Here is a 22,539-nt window from a genome sequence, read left to right on the forward strand (position 1 = left end):
ATTAAATATTAAAGACAATCTGATACATAGTGACGAAACTATCAGTGTTATCAGTTATCAAATGGCTTTCAAGAAAAAAATATTTTAAAAAAACGTGTAAACTTTTAGTTTTTTAAGATAGATACACAAAATAAGTTTTGAAATGAATACCACCTTTATAATAGTAACCATCAGTGCCCCTTGTGTTTAAACCATGAGTTTAAACCAGGTGATTGTTTGTCTTTTGTAATAAGAAGTAACATGAAGGAATTTACAGTGCTGAAAATAATCAAACTTTTATTAAAGCCATTGTTTTATTGAAAAAAAAAAAGAACTGCATGGCAACCAGACCAGGCGTCTAAGTGAGACAGGCTTTTAATTGAAGTTTTATGGTATAAGAGTGAAGTTCAGCGGTATTTCAACAGTATATTAACAGTATTTCAATGGTATTTAATGACGTAATATAAAATAGATGATAACTTTTTCAAGAATTTTATTTTATGAATGTAAAATTTGGCTAAAATAATAAGCAAATTCTTGACATACCGATTGTTCATTGCAAGAAAAATAGCATTATTGAATTTTGATAAATCATATTTGACGTAAAAATGTCCTCACCAAGATATGTTTGAAGATCCAGCTGAAAAAAAGGCTCAGAACGTTGTCACATGTAACCTACACACTGAATAAACAAATAACATTACTTTGATTTTGTTGGGCAACAAATACATAGGCATTACTGATCTTAGAATAAGTTTATGATTTTCTGAGGTGTTTTTTTTTTCCAAAGATTGTCTAAATTATACTAGTAATCATACACATAAAAAACCTTGTCATTATATCTGTGGTGGAAGACGTAGGCCTACTTGAAGCTTTTACTTAAGTAAAATTAACAACACCACAGAGTAAAAACACTTCTAAGTCCTGTATTCAAAATCACACTCACGTAAAAGCAGCCTACACAAGTATTCACATCAAAATATCTGCAAAGAGTACTCATTATGCAAAATGGCCCATTTTAGAATTATACATGTGTGAGTAGTATCACTAATGTTGCAGCTGGTAAAGGTAGAGATCATTTCAGTTATTCTACAAACTACTGGGTTGCTTAATCTATAATAATATCATCATTTATGAAATGATTTATATTTAGTATTAATCATCTGAATCTACAAAGTAACTAGTGACTCCAATTGTCAAATAAACGTAGTAGAGTGAAGAGCAAAATATTGGCTTCCAAAATGCATATGTATAAATGTAACCTATAAAATGGATATACTTGTAGGCCACCTCATAATTGTAGCTACAGTATTTGAGTAAATGTAATTAGTTACATTTTATCACTGGTATTTAGCCTTCAGTGAAAGCAATAAAACTTGACTGAAGATTTGTTTTCAGTAATATGTGGTCAGTCTACATAGAATTAGTAACAGCCTATGTTTTCTTATTTAATCACAACTGAAACTACAAATTATTTTTATAATTGATTAATCAGACAATATTTTCGCAGTTAATCGATTAAAGGGAGTGCCTGCGCCGAGCTCCTACAGCTTGTGTGGAGGCCATGACACGGAGAGCAGTGTCCAACTTCATTTTGTCTTTTTCTGGGAAAAACATCGGTTGTTGATCGTCGTCTGTCAGAATGCTTTCATCCAACTTCTCCACATAACTTGCCGAGGCACTCATGCTGCCAACCCCAGAGGTGACGTCAGAGTGCCCAGCTCTAAAGCTCAGCCATTCAGACACCCTGGCACGTGCTCTGTCGCTCCAAAATGTGCTCCCAACTTCTGAGGGAAGACCTTCGCTCACTGAAAACAGAGGTTGAATGATAAGTCACGACAGCAATGCACATTATTCTAGATTAATGGAGGAATATCAAACTCACTGCTTGGAGTGAAGGCTCCATCGATGCTGGCTGCCATCATCACAGATGGTTCTGTTTCTTCATCGCGTTCTTGTGCTACAGCTCTCAACATCCGGTCTATCAGCTCCTGCTCCCTCTTGTTCCACTCCTCCTGCCAGGACTCCTGCCAGGACAGCATTAGTTTCTGCTTTTTCCCAGGTACTTCAGCAACGACATAGTTGTCCTTGTTTCGTATTATCATGTCAAAAACTTTCTCAAAGAGTGCAATGACTGGAAAACCATCGCTGAAACGATTGCAGTTGAGAACATGGTATCTGTATCCACACTTCTCCACAAGCCGCTTCAGGGCTCTGCCCTCTGCAGCAATGTGCTCCTCAATGAACCTGTTGTTGAGCCAGTCTCCCCAGGTGAACAGCACCATGCAGTGTCTCCAGACTCTCTCACCGAATGGCATCAAGAGCTCAACCGCTGCTTTGTAGTCAATCTCTGTAAAGGCCTTGGAGATGGGAACCACCAAGAAAAAAGCATGAGGGCCTGGAGCACACATGGAGACGCTGCGCCTAACTTCACTCTTGAGCCAGTCGGGTGTGCTCACGTCTGTAAACCAGCCTGGTGCCTCAACGACTGAGATGTTGACTCCTGCAACGGTTGTTTCATGTTTTACACACGTCGTGGGATTACGCTGATCTTTGAATTCCTACGTAAAGGGGACAAACAGATTTGTCAAATCAAATCCTACCAAAACCTTTTCCTATAACATATTAGTTTAAGCAGTGTATCAGGTTACCTTCTTCATCCAAGCAGTACCAAACAGCTCTTCAAAAAGGATCCTGTTTCCTGCCATACTCTTCCCCGACTCTTTTCTGCCAAGAAGTACAACCCTCTTGTCAGTGATTGCCTGCTTCTCCCCTGGAAAACATGTTAAGCTTTTATTTATGAATAGTGATAATGACAAAATGAATCCTAACTTATATGATCACTTTTTGATTACCTCTGAACAACTCTTTCAGTATTCTTGTTTGTCTTTGGGTTGTCCGCCAAATCCTTTTTGCCATCTTGTCTCTAGCCTCTTTCCTTGCCTCAATCTGCTCTGCACGGCCCAGGTCGACTTCATAATGAGGATCCTTGTTCCCTGCCCACATCTCTTCAACTTTCTCGAGGAGCTCCGTTACCTGCGTCTCATCACATTTTTTCGTGTTGTCCAGGACATGATACATGTTCCCACACTTTTCCATGAGCCACTGCAGACCTTCCTCACTCTCTATACGCTCCTCCACAGTCTTCACTCCCAGCCAGTCACCTCGAGTGAATAGAACAATCGTGTGCTTCCAGATTTCATCTGTGAACAGACTCATGTGCTCCTGGACTCCTCTCTGGTATGATGCGTTGAACGCAGATGCCAGGCCGACCACGAGGAGCACCGCGTGGGGTCCAGGAGGGCACAGGTGCACGCTGTTCTCTATTTCAAGTTTATCCATCTCACAGAGGTCCTGAAGGGTGTTGTTGTAGAACCAGCCGGGAGAATCTATTATTGTGAGCTGCCTGCCTGCCACCATGCTGTGGCTGATCTCACACTTCTCTGTTGTTCTTCTGTGACGAACAGCAAATGCATTTCTTCTCAGGATGGTGTTACCTGCTGAGCTCTTGGCTGACCACTGTGCTCCAACCATCACCATCCTTAAATGTGTCGGGGGGGCTTTGCCACCTGTGCAGGAAGTGGAACCAACAAATATTCATGCGTGTAGTTTTGTGCATCGTAATGATATTTGTCAGGTCAGCTAAGAAGCTTTTCCTTTTGAAACTCACAACTAAATAAATAAGAAGGTGTTTAAGTGGAGTAAGTCACAAAGTTCTTGGTGGGTAAAAGAGCTTTACGTAATCTTTGCGGCTGTATCTGAAGTTATTTGTGTTGTAATGTTGACTTTATTTAAGGTAAGGTTTTATTCTAGTCTGAAGAAAACATACTTAATTTAAAGGTGATATATTGCCTGCCACATTCAGAGTCTGGGCCAGGAATGCCTGCACATGACTCTCACCTCTGACGTCACAAGCAAACATGGAGGTGGCTGAGCCAAATTTGCTGCGGCTAGTACTGCTAGCTGCACTAACAGTGCTAACAGCGCTAACAGTGTTAACCTGGGAGGGAACTGCAGGGTGGACGTTTTGCTTCCACAGCATCGGGACGGCATTATCAGCGGTCATTGCTGTATGAGCACAGTGTAGTAAAGACTCAAAAACACTGCAACATATGTGGCCGCTGAAGAACAGGAAAAATTCAGATGACGAGACACACAAAGGGAGTTTGACTTCATTCATTGCTCAAGAACCATTTCTCCACTGTATCTTTACATAGCAAATCGGTGTTTGCTGCTATTTTCATGTTCAAATCTCATGTATAGAACCTTTAAGGAATCCGAATCAAAGCTGAAGTTAATGATATGTGTTTACGCTGTTAAAAAAGTATGCTCGATATGTCATTATCAAATTTTTTGAAACCCCAAAATATCAAAATCAGGATCTGCAAAAAAGTTTGACACTCACCTTCAATCAGTGCTCTCAGTTCCCTTCTTTTGGTCTGCACCTCAGCAAACCTCTTTGATGCTCTTTCAATCACTGCTTCCTTTTTCTCCTTTAGAGCATTTCCATCAGCACTATCAGTAGAACAGTGACTGCCAGCATTTTCTGCAATCAGTGCCTCTATTTTCTTGAACAGCACTATGACCTGAGTGCTATCCTGCCTGTCGCTGATGTTCAGAATATGCTTTCGCTTTCCACATTGTTTAAGGATCCACTGAAGTGCTGGCCACAGACTGATTTCATATTCTAAATCTTTATCACTGAATGGAGCATCCACAGTAAACAGCACGATGGTGTGATCCAACAGTCTTTCAGGGAAAAGTTTCAGGTGCTCCTCTAGTGATGGTCTGAAGATCTCAGGAAATGTTAAATCAACAGGAATGACTAGAAGAAAGGCGTGAGGGCCCGGAGGACACAGGTGGACGCTGTTCCTGATTTCTATCTGATCCAGCATTGGGGTGTTTTCTTGTGGGTAGTGCCACCACCAGCCTGGAGTGTCAACCACAGTGACGTGTCTTCCATGTACCTCCTGCTGCCTGGCAACACTCTGGGCAGTTCTTCTGCTGGTGTCAAAAACACTTTGACCCAGTATGATGTTGCCGGCTTCACTCTTGTTACTGGGGCCACCGTTTAGTTCTCTTCCACCTATCAACACAATCCTCAACTCTGAAGGGTGCCGACTTTGCCCTGGAAGAGGGAGGCAGTATTACTTAAAAAAAAATCTGAAATTTGTGTCCGAGGACGTCGACTGTTTCACATAAATAGACAGAAATACAAACCAACATTTAACTGAACAATACAACCATACTACAAATGCTACAAATCACATCAGAGATTACAACAAATTAATCATTCCTATTACACTCAGTGTTTCACCCAGGTGCACTGAGGCTACTTAAAAGTCATACTCTGATTTAATAGGCTGACAGAATGAGGAACAAAGTACAAAAGAAAGAAGAACCAAAACTTCTATGTCACGATGAACACAGGGATGAATTCAGCAAAACAATCCATCATGGTGTGTACAACCCCTGCATGCCTATATGCACTCCTGACAACATCTGGATGGCGGTGTTGGATGCACCGATACATAACATCCCATAGGTGCTCAGTTGGATTCAAGTCAGGGGAACAAGAGGGCCAATCAGTGGCATCAATGCCTTCATCATCCAGGAACTGCCTACACACTCTGGCCACATGACGCCGGGCATTGTCCTGCAGCAGGTCTGACAGTCACTCTGAGGATTTCATCCTGGTACCTAACAGCAGTCAAAGTACCGTTGGCTATGAAATGGAGGTCTGTGCGGCGCTCCAAGGATATGCCTCCCCAGACCATCACTGACCCTCTGCCAATCCAGTCATGCTGGATGATGTTACAGGCAGCCTAACGTTCACCACCGTGTCTCCAGACTCTTTCACACCTGTCACATTTGCTCAGTTTGATCCTGCTCTCATCTGTGAAGAGAACGTGGCGCCAATGGTGGACCTGTCAAATCTGGTGTTCTCTGGTGAATTCCAGTCAAGCTGCACAGTGCTGGGCTGTGAGCACAGGTCTCACTAGAGGATGTGGGGCCCTCATGCTACCCTCATGGAGTCTGTTTCTGACAGTATGGTTAGAAACATGCACACCAGTAGCCTGCTAGAGGTCAACGCTCCTCCTGTTCCTCCTCACACAAAGGAACATTTACTGGTCCTGCTGCTGGGTTGATGCCCTTCCACGGCCCTGTCCAGCTCTCCTCATGTAATGGCCGGTCTCCTGGTGTCTCCTCCGTGCTCTTGAGACTGTGCTGGGAGACACAGCAAACCTTCTTGCAACTGTACATATGGATGTGCCATCCTGGAGTAGCTGGACTACCTGTGCAACCTGACTGGGCTGCAGGAACTGCCTCATGCTACCAGCAGTGACAAGGACACTGGCAGAACACAAAACTAGAGAAGAAGGATAAGGAGAGAGCAGCTGTCTGTGGTCACCACATGTAAAACCATTCCCCTTTTGGAGGTTGTCTTGGTTTTGCCTCTCCATTGCACCTGTTGTTACTTTGATTTGCACCAAAGCAGGTGAAACTGATTCACAATCACTTGTGCTTCCTAAATGGACAGATTGATATCCCTGAAGTTTAACTGACTTGGTGTTACACTGAGACCATTAAGCAAACAAGACAGATGTGCAGGGAAAAATCTGGAAACAGAAAAGGACAAACAAAACTGATAGAAATCAGGTATGGGAGGGAAACAGACAAAGGTATGAAGAAACACATGTGACACATAAGGAGCAACTTTCAGAACAAAACAGGAAAGAAACTGACAAAACCTAAGATCTTGACAATATAAAACTAGGAAATTGTCCTTTATGTAGAATCAACTGATTGACTGATCCGCCTGGTAATTAATCACTAATGAGGATGTGTGCCTGTACGGGGACGTGGGTCAAATTTATTGCAGGGCTGTTGTATTAGACTGCATTCATTTTAGTAGGGTGTATCTACTAAACTGGCAACTCAGCGTATGAATAAAAACAACAATGTCCATGCAACCTTATATACACTAACACAAAGAAAGATATCTGATGTCAGGATGCTGCTGTGATTAAATCTTTTATTTCAGCCTGAAGCCTCACAAACCACTGACCTGATTCCACTGACTTACAGCAACATACAGATGATGTTAACTCAGAGAAGCAGAACTTTTTATTCTGTAAAGTTAGATCAGATGAAATGCATGACATTTGTTTTAAAATGAATTTTAAAGCCTGAGCAGAAACAGAGGCAAAAAAATAGCTTCATTTAGACACCTACATACATTACTCCTGTGGAAAATCAATGAAATAAACACTGTTGCAGGAGAGAATTGTTGCTCAAGGTTTATGAACAGGAGTCAACTTACCACAGGTGGACACAGCATGTACGTCAACTTCCATCGATGCTGTTGACTTCTCTGCACTCACTGGGATCCTCTACTGATAATAATCCCGACCAAATTAACAACAGTCTGCAGCAACACCAGATCTATAGTCTGCACATGGGAAAGCAGGTGTGGAATATAAGCTATAAGGACAGGAAGTGTGACTTTTCACAACACATGACACCACTACACCCCCCCTTCTGTTTTTCATGGACATGGTTGAAGAGCGTGTAGGGTGTGGCGTGTTACTTTAGACCTGCCTCTATAACCATTTTGAAGAGTTTTGAAGGTGGTGCTTGGAGAGAAGAAATAAGTGTGCCATTGCACAAATAAATACAGATATGGCACTATTAAATCATTAGATTTTTTTGGGGGGGGGGGTTGGGAACTGTGTGTGAATTTTGATGTGCATGGATGTGAGGAAACTGTGTAGCAGCAGGTTAAACAAACTGCACCTAAGTGACATATTAACCTGGTGAAGGAAGAATGTGGAGACAATCTGTGCGCAGGAGAGAATTGTGTATAGTAGATGAAATGTCTGTATTTTCTTTTACGTTATTTATTCTTCTCAAATGAGAGATTACAATAACAACAGTGCCATATCTGTTTCTTATTGTGTGGTTGCATACTTTTTTTTCCTTTCTCCAATCACCACCTTAAAAAAAGAAACACAAACAGTTACAGAGGCAGGTCTTAAGTAACACGCCACACCCTGCCTGTTCTTCAACTATGCTTATGACAGACAGAGGGGGTGTAGTGGTATCACATGCTGTGAGTTACATTTCCTGTTCTTACAGCTTTCATTCCAGACCTACTTCCTAATGTGCAAACTGTGTATTTAGCGTTGCTAGAATATGAATGTGCATAGCTTTTATGTCAACCTAACAATCTGTAATAATGATGATGAAAATTCCAATTTCATGCAAAATTGGGTCCAGTAATGTTGTGGCACTGTCTGATCCTATTCACAAGTTGCAGTTTTGATTCATTATGTCCGATAATAACATGTCCTCATCATTAAATATCTAATAAATATCAGGCAACAACTAGCTCACAGTATATGGTGTGCTTTGTAAAGCCAGTGGAGTTATATTAGGATTTATGTAGGGGATAATCACTTAAGTTTCATAGTGACATCTACAACTTCAGTGGTTCTCAAATGATGCCCTGATGCAAATTGAAATTTTGTGATAACCACACATTATTATTGCAATATTCAACTGGGCCTATATCAGAAGTTATGAATGATTCTGTAATTAATTGTATCAGTATGCTGAGCACACCCATTTCCTAATAAAGAGGCAAACTCTACCTTAAAATGGGTTTTAATTTATCTAATAAAACCTTGACGGGAACCTATTTGTTGCCCTTCGTGTGTGGGGATTATAATTGTGTGACACATCACATTATCTTACATTATCCCCCATTTAGGATTTGTTATTGGTGCTTTGATGTAATTTTAAAAAGTTAAAAATGCATTTAGCTGTCAACAATAGTTGGTTGTCAATTGTTTTTTAATATTAGTAAATAAAAACAAATATTTATGTCGTGATAAGTGTGATGACACACGTTATAAAGGCTGTTGTGCAAACATACAGGCGCCTTGAGAGTTTGGCTTGCACTTTGGTGAGAAAAGCACTATACTAGTTAAAAAATACTTTACCCCAGTGTTTTATTATATTAAAATGTATTTTACAATGCATATCTTTGAAGTTAATTTTTTACCCTACTTACCTGGGGTGTCTCCCTTTGATATGATAACACAGAGTAGAGTGCATGGAGGAGTAAAGAGAAAAACGCGAACACACCTTCCCGGCCGCCGTCGTGTCTCCGGCGCTTTCCTTGACCCGCTAGTTTCTCTGACTTTCCTTCCCACTCCTGCGCAGCTCCTGGTTTTCTTCTCCCACCCTTACCCACGCCTGTCTTCTGGTCAACATGTCGGAGTACAACGCGGTGCCGCCACCCGGACCCGGAGCCCCTCTCGGCGGGCAGGCAGCTCTCGGTAATGGAGCGGGAGGCATCAAGAAAGATGCGTTCGCGGACGCGGTGCAGCGGGCCCGGCAGGTGAGGAGGGGATGTGACGGGCAGCAGCATGTCTGGAGGGAGTGCTAGCTAGCTGGTTAGCTTCAGGGCTAACATTGTTGACACAGCTTGACAGATAACACGGGGACGTATACTCTGAATTAACGTTAGAGTTACGGGTTAACGGTTGTTCGTGATAGCACAGCTAAGCTAGTTTCGTTATGTCACTGCTTGTTGTGCATTAGCTAGCTAAAATACTGTGCGCGTGCCCCATCAAACACAGTGTGAGCTGGGAGAAGACATTATGGGTATGACAGTAACTACCAACAGAAGATGTTTAAAGTAACTGTGGGGTGGTTGATACAGACATAATGTAGGTATGATAGCTAGCAGGTGAATGTATTAGCTACTGCATACCGTCTTACACTATGATATCCATATTGTAACAGTGGATCTCCCAGGCTAGATGCATAGATACACTCACCAGCCATTTTATTAGGTACACCTTACTAGTACCAGGTTGGACCCCTTTTGCCTTCAGATCTTAATTCTTTGTGTCATAGATTCAACAAGGTGCTGAAAACATTCCTCAGAGATTTTGGTCCATATCGACATGATAGCATCACGCAGTTGCTGCAGATTTGTCTGCTGCATTGAACTCATTGTCATGTTCAAGAAACCAGTTTGAGATGATTTGATCTTTGTGACATGGTGCGTTATCCTGCTGGAAGTAGCCATCAGAAGATGGGTACACTGTGGTCATAAAGGGATGGACACGGTCAGCAAGAATACTCAGGTAGACTGTGGTGTTTAAACCATGCTCAGTTGGTACTAAGGGGCCCAAAGTGTGCCAAGAAAATATCCCCCACACCATTACACCACCACCAGCACCACCAGCCTGAACCGTTGATACAAGGCAGGATGGATCCATGCTTTCATGTTGTTTACACCAAATTCTGACCCTACCATCTGAATGTGGCAGCAGAAATCCAGACTCACCAGACCAGGCAACTTTTTTCCAATCTTCTATCATCCAGTTTTGGTGAGCCTGTGTGAACTGTAGCCTCAGTTTCCTGTTGTTAGCTGACAGGAGTGGCACCTGGTGTGGTCTTCTGCTGCTGTAGCCCATCTGCTTCAAGGTTGGACGTGTTGTTGGTTCAGAGTTGGTCTTCTGCAGACCTTACTGTTACTGTTACTGTTGCCTTTCTATCATCTTGAACCATTCTCCTCTGACCTCTGGCATCAACAAGGCATTTTCACCCAGAGAACTGCTGCTCACTGAATATTTTCTCTTTTTGGGACCATCTTCTGTAAACCCTAGAGATGGTTGTGTGTGAAAATCCCAGTAGATCAGTAGTTTCTGAAATACTCAGACCAGCCCGTCTGGCACCAACAATCATGCCACGTTCAAAGTCACTTAATTCACATTTCTTCCCCATTCTGATGCTCAGTTTGAACTTCAGCAGGTTGTCTTGACCATGTCTACATGCCTACATACACTCAGCTGCTGCCACGTGATTGGCTGATTAGCTACTTGCTTTAGCGAGCAGTTGAACAGGTGTACCTAATAAAGTGGCCGCTAAGTGTGGATAGATAGAAAAGCTAAAAGCACTGATAAGAGACAAAAGATAGGGCCATAATATGAACTTTAATATGTACTGAATACACACTGTACAGTATTAATTATAAAGTATATTCAGGGGTGTAGTGGTAGTTGATGAGCTGGGTGCACTACTAGCTAGATGGGTAGGTTACTGAGGAGGAGGTGGGAATACTCTAATTTATATTACAGTGGCTTTTTGTTGATAGGTTGATAGCTCAGTTGTCATGATGAATTCTTCGCTTGTGTTTCAGATTGCAGCTAAGATCGGAGGTGACGCTGGACCACCCATGAACAACAACACTGCAGCAGATAGCTTTCCATTCACTGCACAGAAACGACAGCTAGAGGATGCAGGTATGATGGCAGTACTCAGTGTGCAGTCTCCTTGATATACTGCTTACAGACATGTCACAACACACACACACACACACACACACAGTTATAGTAGATATCTCTGGTTTCCTCACCTGACAGATGAACCCGAAAGCAAGAAGCTGGCTGCACAGAGTGACTTGGATTCAGCCAATGCATTGTGTGAGTTCATCCTGCTATTTTATGTTCTGTTTACTTTTTGCGTTGTGATGTTTATAACTCACAGCTGACACAATTTAATATAGACTTCCAGCTGCACAGTACTTCTGTTCCAGTAGTTTGCCCATTTGCCCTTGTCTGTCCATGCTTCCCCTCCTCTGTGTCTCACAGTCCGTCGTAATCCAAAACCTCTCCCATGCTCTGTTTTTTCAACCTCTGTTTTCTGTTGTTGTCCCATCTCAGCCATTGGTGCCCAGCTAGCTGCTCTTGCACAACAAAGGTGAGAACTCAGAGCTTTCTGTTGATCGTGTATTATGAAGAAGTTTTCGGCCCTTGTATCATTACAGTGGAGAAAAACATGATTGTGGTAAAAATGTGATTATAAAGTTTCCTGCCTGATTTGTTGCCTCTTTTTTGTCCTCCTCGCTTGCTGATGGTGTCAGACCCACCTCCAACACAGAGGAATACAGTGTACCAGACAGCATGGTGGGACTCAGTGAGTGCAAATATTGATGCCGAACTGTGTCTGCGATTATATGGCAAGAAAACAGATGCCACTATTGAGAGTGTGACCCACCAACATCACAGTTTGCTCTCTCTTCATCCACAGTTATTGGCCGTGGAGGTGAACAGATCAATAAGATTCAACAGGAGTCAGGCTGCAAGGTTCAGATAGCTCCAGGTACTGTCTGATAAACAGATGGCCACAGTTTTCATTATAGTTTATGACATTATTTCCCTTTTGGCTTAAACTCTTATGATACATATGTACTCTATGTGTGTGTGTCCAGACAGCGGAGGGCTTCCAAACAGGAGCGTGTCTCTCACAGGTTCCCAAGACTCCATAGAGTGAGTATTAGACTTTCTAGAAACAGGTTAAAATATTCCAGGTTTCGCCCTCATTCCAAAAAAGAAACTGTTTATATGGCTGATAAAAATATGAATATTCCACTAATATTGCTGTTTACATGCAGCTGTGCATACTCAGATTAACATGCTGTGGCATGTCATTTAGTGGAACAGCTGGAGCCGCTTGTCAATTCGCTTCTTTTTTAAAAAAGTTTTCAACCGGAGGTGGACTTGTTGGACCGTGTAAACACAGCCTCCCTTTTTTATTCTTCTAACCATCTTCTTGAAAAGGTTGTTGCGATATTTAAAACCTGTCTATGTCCAAGTCTTTCATGATGTTAAAAGTAGCCGTGTTTCTCCTTCCGACTAGAAGTGTGGGCTTTTCTTTTGGGCATGCTTCTCTACCCCGGCCTTGCAAACTGTTGGCGAGAATATATCAGATTTTTTGGTGTGATGTTTAGCATAATAAAAAAAATTCTAAATACCGATTCACTCTGTTTGAAGCCTCGTTCTCTCATGACCTATTGCTGAATCGCTCTGTGTCACTTTCCATTTTATCAGCTTCATTACATGAGTTTGTGAAATTTATGATGCGTAACATCTTCCTTTTGTAGGAATGCCAAAAGGCTGTTGGATGAGATAGTGTCACGAGGGAGGGGCACACCCCCTTCTTCCTATCACGAGTCCACCAACGGGCAGAACGGCACGGTGCATGAGATGATGATACCAGCTGGCAAGGCTGGGCTAGTCATTGGAAAGGGTGGAGAGACCATCAAACAGCTTCAGGTATTGGAATGTTGCAGTGTGGTACCTTGAGTTTTGTATATGAAAATGTTTTATGAATAGAGCCAGGAACCTATTGATTTTTATGCTGCAGTAGAGTCAATCACAAAGATGCACATTACCATAATCTTTGACTGTGGAACATTTCAGGAACGTGCAGGTGTGAAGATGATCCTGATCCAGGACGCCTCTCAGGGACCCAATGTCGACAAGCCCCTGCGCATTATAGGCGATCCCTACAAAGTCCAGGTGCATTCATAAAAATCATGTCAAGTTCAACATAAATGTGTGTTGCTGAGTTGCCACGTGCTGTAATCATAATGTGTTCCTTTCCTACCTTTCAGCAAGCCCAGGAGATGGTACAGGAGATTCTGAGGGAGAGAGACCACGGTGGCTTCAGTGAAAGAAATGACTTCGGTTCCCGAATGGGGGGAGGCATGGATGTGAGTGTGTGTGTGTGTGTGTGTGTGTGTGGAGGGGGATTAGTGGTGGGGTTAGTTGTCTTTGAACCAAAACCAAGTCTATAAAAAACTTCTGTTTCCCACTTAGATCCCCGTACAGAGACACTCAGTCGGTGTGGTCATCGGGCGAAACGGAGAGATGATCAAGAAAATCCAGAACGATGCTGGAGTTAGGATACAGTTCAAACAAGGTCGGACCCCTGTGTCTTTTTTAATGGGTGCATTCACACATTTTCCTCGTTTCTTGATGTAATATTTTGCATGAACAGCACATTTGGGTTCTCATTAGTGTCCAGACTTGAAAGTTTAATGTCTGAAGCCAGAGGTGTCTCTGTACCAGATCTCTGTACCAGACATGTTTTCTGCTGTCCCCTGGACGACAGGACGCCATTAGTCTTGAGCCCTGCTTTTTTACCTATGCTAAAATTGATGTGACACAGCAGAAAAACATGAGCCACTGTCATCATTAAGTGTTGTCTTATTTGCTGATAGACTGACTTAATGAGGTAGATATCCGCCAATACCTATGCTCAATTGATAAATTAGTGCATCCCTGTATGTCACCAACTGAAACAGTTAGCAAATTCATAAAAAGTGGATTTAAATGACACTATCCTAATTGAAGATTTTGTCCTTCTTTTATAGACTTTTTTTTTGTCTTTTACCAAATGATTAGTGTAAATTAAAGATACCAAACACCAGTGTTAACCGTGTTATCAGTTTTTTTAAATTTACAGGTAGCTGAATACACTGTTAAGTCTCATTTTGGTGGAAGTTCTCCAAATATGTGAATGCCTTTACACACGAGTTTGTGTGTGCAGAGCAAATGTTCTCTTTTTTACCTTCGAGTGGTATGTCTACACAAATATTGGGTTCATCCCAATACCTCATCTCGCATCCATGTTTCCCTCACTTGTGTCTCTTCCTCGCGTCTTAGCTCCGCCCTTGTCAGACACGGGGGAGAGATGCAAGGAGAGAAGAAATAAAGAAATATGCCTCAAGAGAAATGACAAGTCTTTTCCTCTGAAACATCACATGAAGCGATATCCATTTGTGATGACAGCAGCAGATGATTACAGCTTTATTAACAGCTATAGAAACTTAATGGAGTTTGTGTCTGCACATAAAATTTTTATATATAAATATATAATGATAAAGATACAGATACAGCTCTCAGTAGCAGGGCAGCAGTCTTTTGTCTCTGTTAACAAACACCTGCACATGAAGAACAACCTGCATTTCATTCTATATTTTACTGTGCCCTGTTTGGAGTTACAGAATGCCTTTGTATTTTTTATTCATTATATGCATTTGTATATATTGATATTCTGACTGTGAGTTCATTACTCAGTAACCCAGAATATGATGATGGTGTCTTTTAAACACTGGAAATGATTTATAAGGCTAAATGTTTCAGCTGCAGCGCTGTGCTGTCCAATCAATAACTTATATCCAATCAGGGGGGAGTGTCGGTCAGTAAAAGACTTCCGCGAAGGCTGCACTTGTTTATCCTCTCTTCCCTCTCCTCTGAAAGCTTCCTCGACTCCTTGACTCCTCCAAGCGCATGTAACGAATTGAGACGTCCTTCAAGATGGGGGGTGTCAATCGATTTCTGGGTCAAGTGATCGAGGATAGAGGAGTTGAGGAGGGATATTGGGATGAACCCCTAGTGTCAAGGGCAGACATGACTTCTTCAATGTGTTGAACTGAGTGATTTGTCACCACTATAAGCAGATAGCCTACACTTGGCATGTGTGAGGTCTGGAGTTACAGGGTTTGGTGTTGATTCTCAATACTATAAGTAACATGATTCAAAATATCAAAACTATAGCTGTATCTGCTGTATAATAATACAGCAGATTTTAATCTTTCTTACAGATGACGGGACTGGTCCAGATAAGATCGCCCACATCAGTGGTCCTCCTGAACGCTGCGAGCACGCTGCCCAGATCATCAATGACCTGCTGCAGAGCATCAGGGTCAGGGAGGAAGGACAGGGGGTATGGATCACTCTTTCTTACATATGCATGGGGTGTCAAAATGTCTAAAGCATGCATATGTTCACTCATAAATCAGTAGACATAATCGCTAGAGTGTAGCACAGTATCATCTTATCTGGTTGTGGAGAACAGTGTGTGGCAGCAGGCCTGGGGCAAATTTTGTAGCTTCTCCGCATAGTGTTTGCATCAGCAGTAAGATGAAGTATCATGCTATATATAGACATAGCACTGAGGTGTTCTCTCTCTTCCATCCACAGGGTCCCCCAGGTCCTCCAGGCATGCCTGCAGGCAACAGGGGCCGAGGTGGGGGACAAGGCAGCTGGGGGCCCCCTGGAGGGGAAATGACTTTCTCTATTCCTGCCCACAAGTGCGGACTTGTGATTGGCCGGGGAGGGGAGAACGTCAAGTCCATTAACCAGCAGACAGGGGCCTTTGTGGAAATCTCTCGACAGCCACCTCCCAACGGAGACCCCAACTTCAAGCTGTTTATCATTCGGGGCTCACCGCAACAGATCGACCACGCCAAGCAGCTCATTGAGGAGAAGATTGAGGTATGTAGCAAGATTGTTTTTTAGTTACATGTAGGAAAACTGACACCTTTTTTCTTTTTCTTCATTTGATATGTGATTATATCATGTCTTACAGGGTCCTCTGTGTCCTGTGGGCCCGGGGCCAGGTGGACCAGGTCCTGCTGGTCCAATGGGTCCCTACAACCCCAACCCATACAACCCCGGACCGCCTGGGGCACCTGGACCACCACAGTGAGTTGCTACAACTAATGTGCAGCTGTTTGTGTTGCTTTACAGTCACATTTAAAGGGACAGTTCACCCCCAAAATCAAACTAGATTATTTTGTTGTGAGTTGCTGGGTGTTAGCTATAGAGATGTCTGCCTTCTCTCCAGTATAATGGAAATAGATAGCACTCAGCTTGTGGTGCTCAAAGTGCCATCTCATCGTCATGACACTCTGCAACTCACACCGAAACAATCCAGATTGATAAATAGCTCTACAGGTAAAAGGGAAAATATGTAGTTTGTATTTTGGGATAACTGTCCCTTTAAGAAGATCAATTTTCTCATCATATCAGGATGTTGAATGAGAGGTTTTTGATCTTAAACCGTTTTTTTTTCTCCTCAGCGGTGGTCCTCCAGGTCCTCACCAGTACACCCCTCAGGGCTGGAGCAACACCTACCAGCAGTGGCAACCCCAGGCACCCCACGACCCCAGTGAGTCACCTTTGACCTCACTGCCTCGCCTGGTTTTCTGGGATCAATGTTTATTTTTGCTCATCTTAGCATGTTCACATCCCACGACAGTACTTTCATCCCAGGCTGTAGGTTTTATACGCTCCCAGTCATTTCAGATGAGTAATGCCATTTTTTTCTAAATCTGTGAAGGTCAGCAGGAGTACTGATGGAAATGTTGTGATTAGATGCACTGTCTTCACTTAAAGCAGCTCTGGCTAACCCTGTCTCTGTTTCCCCCCTGGTCTCCAAGCCCGGTCTCCAGGCCAGTAGCAGGGGCTCACCCTCACCCTATGAGGACCTCACCCCCTCCACCCTGCGTCTTTTCTAGGCAAGGCAGCAGCCAATGATCCCAACGCAGCCTGGGCCGCCTACTATGCTCAGTACTACCAGCAGCCGTCGGGGGCTGTGCCAGCCCAGTACCCTGCTAACCCACCTGGAGGTGCCCAAGTGTCAGGGGACCAGACTCAGCCCGCACAGACGCCGGGGGGCCAGCCGGACTACACCAAGGCCTGGGAGGAGTACTACAAGAAGATGGGTGAGACACCATCTGTAACTTTACCTGCTGTTAACTAACAAATGTTAGGTTTATTTGTGGCGAGTGAGTGTGTGGGGAAACCCTGGAAAGTCAGGTGGCTACCGTCAGAAGTTCAATACCATGAACTCTGCATAGTGGAGCAAAATCTGTGTCTGTTCACGTGGGTGGCAACCGCTTCATACCCCCACCACCGTGTTGGAAACCGCGTCCCCTCTGCTGCCTTCCACTCATTAAAATAACTTGAGGCTGTGAGTTACTGCACGGTAGGGGCTGCCCCCGACCAAGAATTTTCCTAGTCGACCAATAGTTGTCATTTAGGGCCATTAGTCAACTAGTTGCTCAAATGTTTACGATATTAATTTAATTATTGAATTATATATTTTGGGCGGGGCAACACAATGGTTTGAGTTGAAGGTGTGAGAAAGAATAGTATCAGTAACATTGTTAACACTGTGCTACATTACAGAGAAATACAAAACCGTACTAATGAACCTTCATTAATATAGGCCTATATTTTATCTACAAGTGCACGTCACACACTGAGTGAGCCGCCTGTTAATGACGCTGTCGGCAAAGCAGTAATGATTGTGCTAAGTGGCTAATGGGCATGTAGCTACTTCCATGTTTCAGATGATACGTCATGTTTGTAGTCGACCAATGAAGATGAGTTTACATATCACCTTGGGTTCGTCCTTCACCTTCTCAAAATGATCCCACACTTTGGATTTCCTGCCTGACATGTTATTAACTAGCCTGTGGAATAACCGCAGGTACCAGCCCTGGAAATTAGAGGCCATACACATGCCGCGTCTTTGACCACCTGGAAAACGTGAGGTCAGGCACTTGTCTTAAAGTCGAAGTGAAAGCAGTAGTGTGTAGGGTCATGTCTGTTTTGTCTGTCACCTCCAGCCCAGGTAGGTGGCTCTGTCCCCGGGACAGCACCTGCAGCCCCAGGAGCAGCCGGGGGCACATCATCAACAACAGGGGGTCAGCCGGACTACAGTGCAGCCTGGGCGGAGTACTACAGACAGCAGGCTGCATACTATGGACAGACAGGACAGGCTCCTGGCCAGCCAGCCACTCCCCAGCAGGGACAGGTCGGTACAGAGGCTGCAGCCAGGTTTTCACCATGTTCCTGTGGTATCACAGAGGTACGACACATTTTAGAGTTTACAATAAGAAGTTGATCCTTCACAAAAGATTCCTTGTTTGTATTTTAGACGCAGTGAGAGTTCATGGCAGAAGGTCTCAGGAGAGAATCCAGGATGAAGAAGGTGACCCTGAACTTCAGGCCAGGATTTAGTCTGATTTTTTTTTTTCTTCTTCTTCTTTTTAATTTCCTGTGAGGTGAATGAAAGCTGTCCTCACCACCACATGGATACTTTTTAATAAAAATGTGAACTGAACAAACGTTCTAGTGCTTTGCTGCTGAGGGGAGGGAGAAGACTGATTATCCCGCCATGACAGGTAAACGGCTTCTCGATGCCTCTACATAACATTTATATACGCCATTATAAACATGGAAGCCTTGAAACGCTTACTGAATTGTGGAGGAGTTGCCAATAAATCTATCTCATCTTCCTTTTATTAACTCCCTCAGACTTCTAAATCCCATTTTTGAAGCTCCTCATACCCCTGTGTTATATTTACTGAACTGCGCATAGCTATTAGGACTATAATCATGTTGTGTATGTGGTACAGGTAATAATAATACATCAGAGGAATCCTTTTTGAAGCTCATTTGATTTGCTCAGTGTTTCGATTTTTTCTTTTTTATAAATTGTCACATTTCCCTCAGCCAAGGCTTGCATGGTGTTTCAACTTGTGTACACTTGGATTGTTTTTCTTTTTGCTCATGAATGTGTTCACTCGCAGCGTTTTGTAAGAGTGAGAGTTTTTCTACAGTGTTGATTCATGCATGTGGGCTGACTAACTACTGCTGAGAGCTGCTAGAGGTAGATGATGCGACACTCAAAAGTAAGGCACCCAATGAAGAGCAGGGCCGCCCTTCAGCTGCAGAACAGTGTCAGGTTTTGGACTCAGATATTCACAAAAGGGTTCAAAGGTCTCTGTTAAAGTGGAAACAGACAACTTTTTCCCCCCAGTGTTTTTAAGTGGTATTATTGTTAGCGCTGCGGTCACAAAGACAACCAGATCACAGCCTGTTTTTAGAGGGTTTGTTACTTACTGACAGGGTGGAACCATGCCACAAGTAAGTCTCAAGTATTTGCAGCCAAGTCCCAAATTGAGACAGGTAGATCCCAAGTCCTAACGTTTTTTGAGTCCCTGACAAGTCATAATGTGCACTTCACCAAATGTATTGCCATTTTAACAAGAGACTTATTATAAATAAAAGGTATACTATGCAGGATTTTCCTTAAACAAAACAATTCGTAGACTCTTAGGGAGGTAATCCGTATCATCACTTATGACCCATTAGAAGTGTGTGGAGGTGTGTTTTTCTGCAGAGACTCTGCCCTCTGCCTGTATTTTCTTATTTCAGTAAGGAACACTTAAGTCAAATAAAACTTTATTTCCATTTGCAGTATTATATTTGGTGATATGGCTCTGTTCTGGGGCCTCTCTGCCCTTCCTTGGGGCCTATGCAGAAAGCAAGGCAGAGAGAGCATACCTCTCCGCCCTTCTACGTACCTGCGTGGAAAGCCATAAGGCGGAGAGAGCACACCTCTCTGCCCTTCCACATGCAAACGAGGAAAGCCTAAGGCGGAGAGCAGACCTCCCTGCCCTTCCATGCACCTACATGGAAAGCCTAAGGCAGGGAGAGCAGCAGCAAAGCCCCGTGGGAACAGAACAGAGCCAGCATCAATGACAAGCAGAAATGACATTGCTAAGTCAGATACAACATGAAAAGGAGGAGCTGGGGTGGAGACAGGTTGCAATGCAGCTTGTAGAGAAAGTAGCAACAGTAGCAGGCAGGTGTTTGGGACATTGATGAGCGTGTTCCCCCAGCACTCATGTAAGGCTGGGGCTTCATTAGAAGATCCAGATTGTAAGCAGCAGGCATCCAAGAGACAAAGTGCGGATAAAATCGTAAATATAGTGAGGCTGAGGTTGACTTGTACTTTAGCTGGTGAGCATGTTTAAATACAGTAATTGTCAACCCTGCATAGTATATCTTTACATTTACAAAAGTCATGAAAGCTTTTTAAAATTTGCACTTAACTTATTAAAACAAGTTTGTTGGAAGTTGTGTCTCCATCTGGGCACGTTTCACATACTACAGGTTGTTTTTTCTTGACCAGCACGTAGTTTATGTGCATACACAAATTTGTCTCTTTGATATTTTCCACCTGGCACTCAGTAAAGTTACATTTATTCTTCTGCAACTTGACTCTATGTTGTCAAACTGATTCAAACAAAGTGGATCTGGGGAATTAAGTGTCGACTCGGTGGTTACAAATTGCATTAATGGTATCTGACTCAGGAAATGAAGGGAAATAATTGATTTGTGTTACACTTTTAAATAACTTGCTTTTAATCTTTGGGCTCGGGGGAAGGTGTCAAGTATTTTTAAGGCTAAGGACTGAAGTCCATTCGAAGTCAGGAGTCATTGGAATTGAAGTCCAAGTTGAGTTGCATGTCTTTTTTTGGATTTTGTCAAGACTACCGTCATGTCTAGAGCCCAAGTCACGTGGCTTGAGTCCACCTTGACATCGGTTCCTCTCATCCTGCAGCTGTCCATTGAGTGAAAGCCCGCCAGAGATTTGCTCATTTTACCTCGGCTTTTATCTCTCCTTCTTCGCCTTCTTTGCCTTCTCTGTCCACAGGGCTCTTTTTCTTTTGACACGTAGAGTTTCCACAGTTACTTCAGTTGTCCCACCATCTTCCGTTTCCACTACTGTGCATAGTAACTGCAAAGAACTCACTGATACTCCTTAGTAACTGGAGAAAGCTACTGAGAGCAACCGGGAAAGCAAAAGCTCTATCCTGTTGTGTTTTGGTTGCACGTTTGACGCACTTTCTTTGTGCCATAAATCGAACATTCACTTTGCTGTGAGATCGTACTCAGTGACAGACAGAATTACAGAGTGAAAGCGAGGCGTACAGGGAACCACTCTTAACGCAGATGGTGTCATTATTCTAAAGCCATTACATTGTGCAATTAATACTTACTTCACAATACAGCAAAAAACTTATCCATTTCCACTTTAAAAAATTTTTAAGACTTCTCGCAATTTTGTCACACGCCCATCTGCCGTTCAACCTCTTTGACTCCTGAAATGTCCATTCAGGAAACTGTTTTTTCACCTGAGAGTTTTTGTATCTGGGCTAGAAACACACTGACTCACTGTGTGGATGGAAGGCCAAAACAGAGAGAGAAAGGTGCGTTTTCTCTTAAATTTGGTTGGCTAAGTGTGAACAATCCTCGTTATCTGATATTGCTCAAAGAGATTGTCAGACCTTTTAAAACCAACACATACTGCTAGTGGGCATTCACCTTGACACAACTGCACATCTCTCTGTGTCATGTTGAGATCATGTCCCCCTCTGTTGTCCATACAACCTCTCCTACAACGGGGACATGTCATGTGAGGCTTCAGCCACCACACATTTGAACCATGCTGTGATTTTGATTCATCTCAAGGTTGCACGTGATTGCTTTTTACTTTACTTTTTTACTTTACTTTTTTTATGAACGCCAACGAGAATGTGTCGATCTTTTCTCCTTCCCACAGTCATTGTGTGTAACAGATTGAAAATTTAGTCTTCCAATGTGTCTCACTTTATTATGTACATATAATCAGCAATATAAGGCTGTTGGTTTTGACTTCCAGAGATGTATCAGGTATGAATCTTGTATTCTGAACGGCAGCTGTGAGCCTGCCTTCGGCAGCAGTGTTGATATTGTGAATAGATGACCACCAGCAGCAATACTCTGAATTAAAATGGGGCAAATGTCAATTACTTTAAAATGTGTGTTGAACATTTTGTTGTCTTTCCTGTTCTTTTACAGTGTACATAAAACAACTGTCACCAGATGTAACAAAGCACAGTTGAGATAAATCACCAGTAGATGTCACTATAAGTAATTATATTAATCAGACAGGACTGCACAGGTGATCCCCAGTTATTGACAAAAATATTTTTATAGATGATCTATTTTTAAATGAATAACTGAATCAAAAATCTGTGAAGATGGTCCTGTGAGTTCACTTTTAAGTGGC

General features: G+C 42.9%; 2 protein-coding genes across 3 annotated transcripts; one reads left to right on the forward strand and one right to left on the reverse strand.

Annotated features, from left to right (window-relative positions):
* Positions 1-259: 259 nt before the first annotated feature.
* LOC117267982 (GTPase IMAP family member 8-like) lies at positions 260-7,524 on the reverse strand. Its single transcript, XM_033644080.2, has 6 exons — positions 7,304-7,524; positions 4,385-5,107; positions 2,835-3,548; positions 2,631-2,752; positions 1,865-2,540; positions 260-1,787 (listed from the first exon to the last, which is right to left on the reverse strand). Exons 1-6 carry the CDS (start codon positions 7,335-7,337, stop codon positions 1,498-1,500), a joined length of 2,559 nt encoding a protein of 852 aa, XP_033499971.2. The 5' UTR covers positions 7,338-7,524; the 3' UTR covers positions 260-1,497.
* A 1,595-nt stretch (positions 7,525-9,119) lies between these two features.
* On the forward strand, positions 9,120-22,279 carry LOC117268582 (far upstream element-binding protein 2-like). Of its 2 annotated transcripts, XM_033645161.2 has the most exons (18): positions 9,122-9,385; positions 11,198-11,300; positions 11,421-11,480; positions 11,721-11,757; positions 11,921-11,973; positions 12,088-12,159; positions 12,269-12,326; positions 12,941-13,112; positions 13,260-13,358; positions 13,454-13,552; positions 13,659-13,761; positions 15,449-15,570; positions 15,828-16,121; positions 16,216-16,331; positions 16,709-16,797; positions 17,147-17,353; positions 18,263-18,450; positions 18,574-22,279. In XM_033645161.2, exons 1-18 carry the CDS (start codon positions 9,257-9,259, stop codon positions 18,580-18,582), a joined length of 2,010 nt encoding a protein of 669 aa, XP_033501052.1. In that variant the 5' UTR covers positions 9,122-9,256; the 3' UTR covers positions 18,583-22,279. The 2 variants fall into 2 exon arrangements, with proteins under 2 accessions (XP_033501054.1, XP_033501052.1); XM_033645163.2 differs by lacking the exons at positions 18,263-18,450; positions 18,574-22,279 and having other exon boundaries at positions 9,120-9,385; positions 17,069-17,289.
* Positions 22,280-22,539: the final 260 nt, after the last annotated feature.

Source organism: Epinephelus lanceolatus, chromosome 18 (genome assembly GCF_041903045.1).
Source record: "Epinephelus lanceolatus isolate andai-2023 chromosome 18, ASM4190304v1, whole genome shotgun sequence".
NCBI lineage: Eukaryota > Metazoa > Chordata > Actinopteri > Perciformes > Serranidae > Epinephelus > Epinephelus lanceolatus.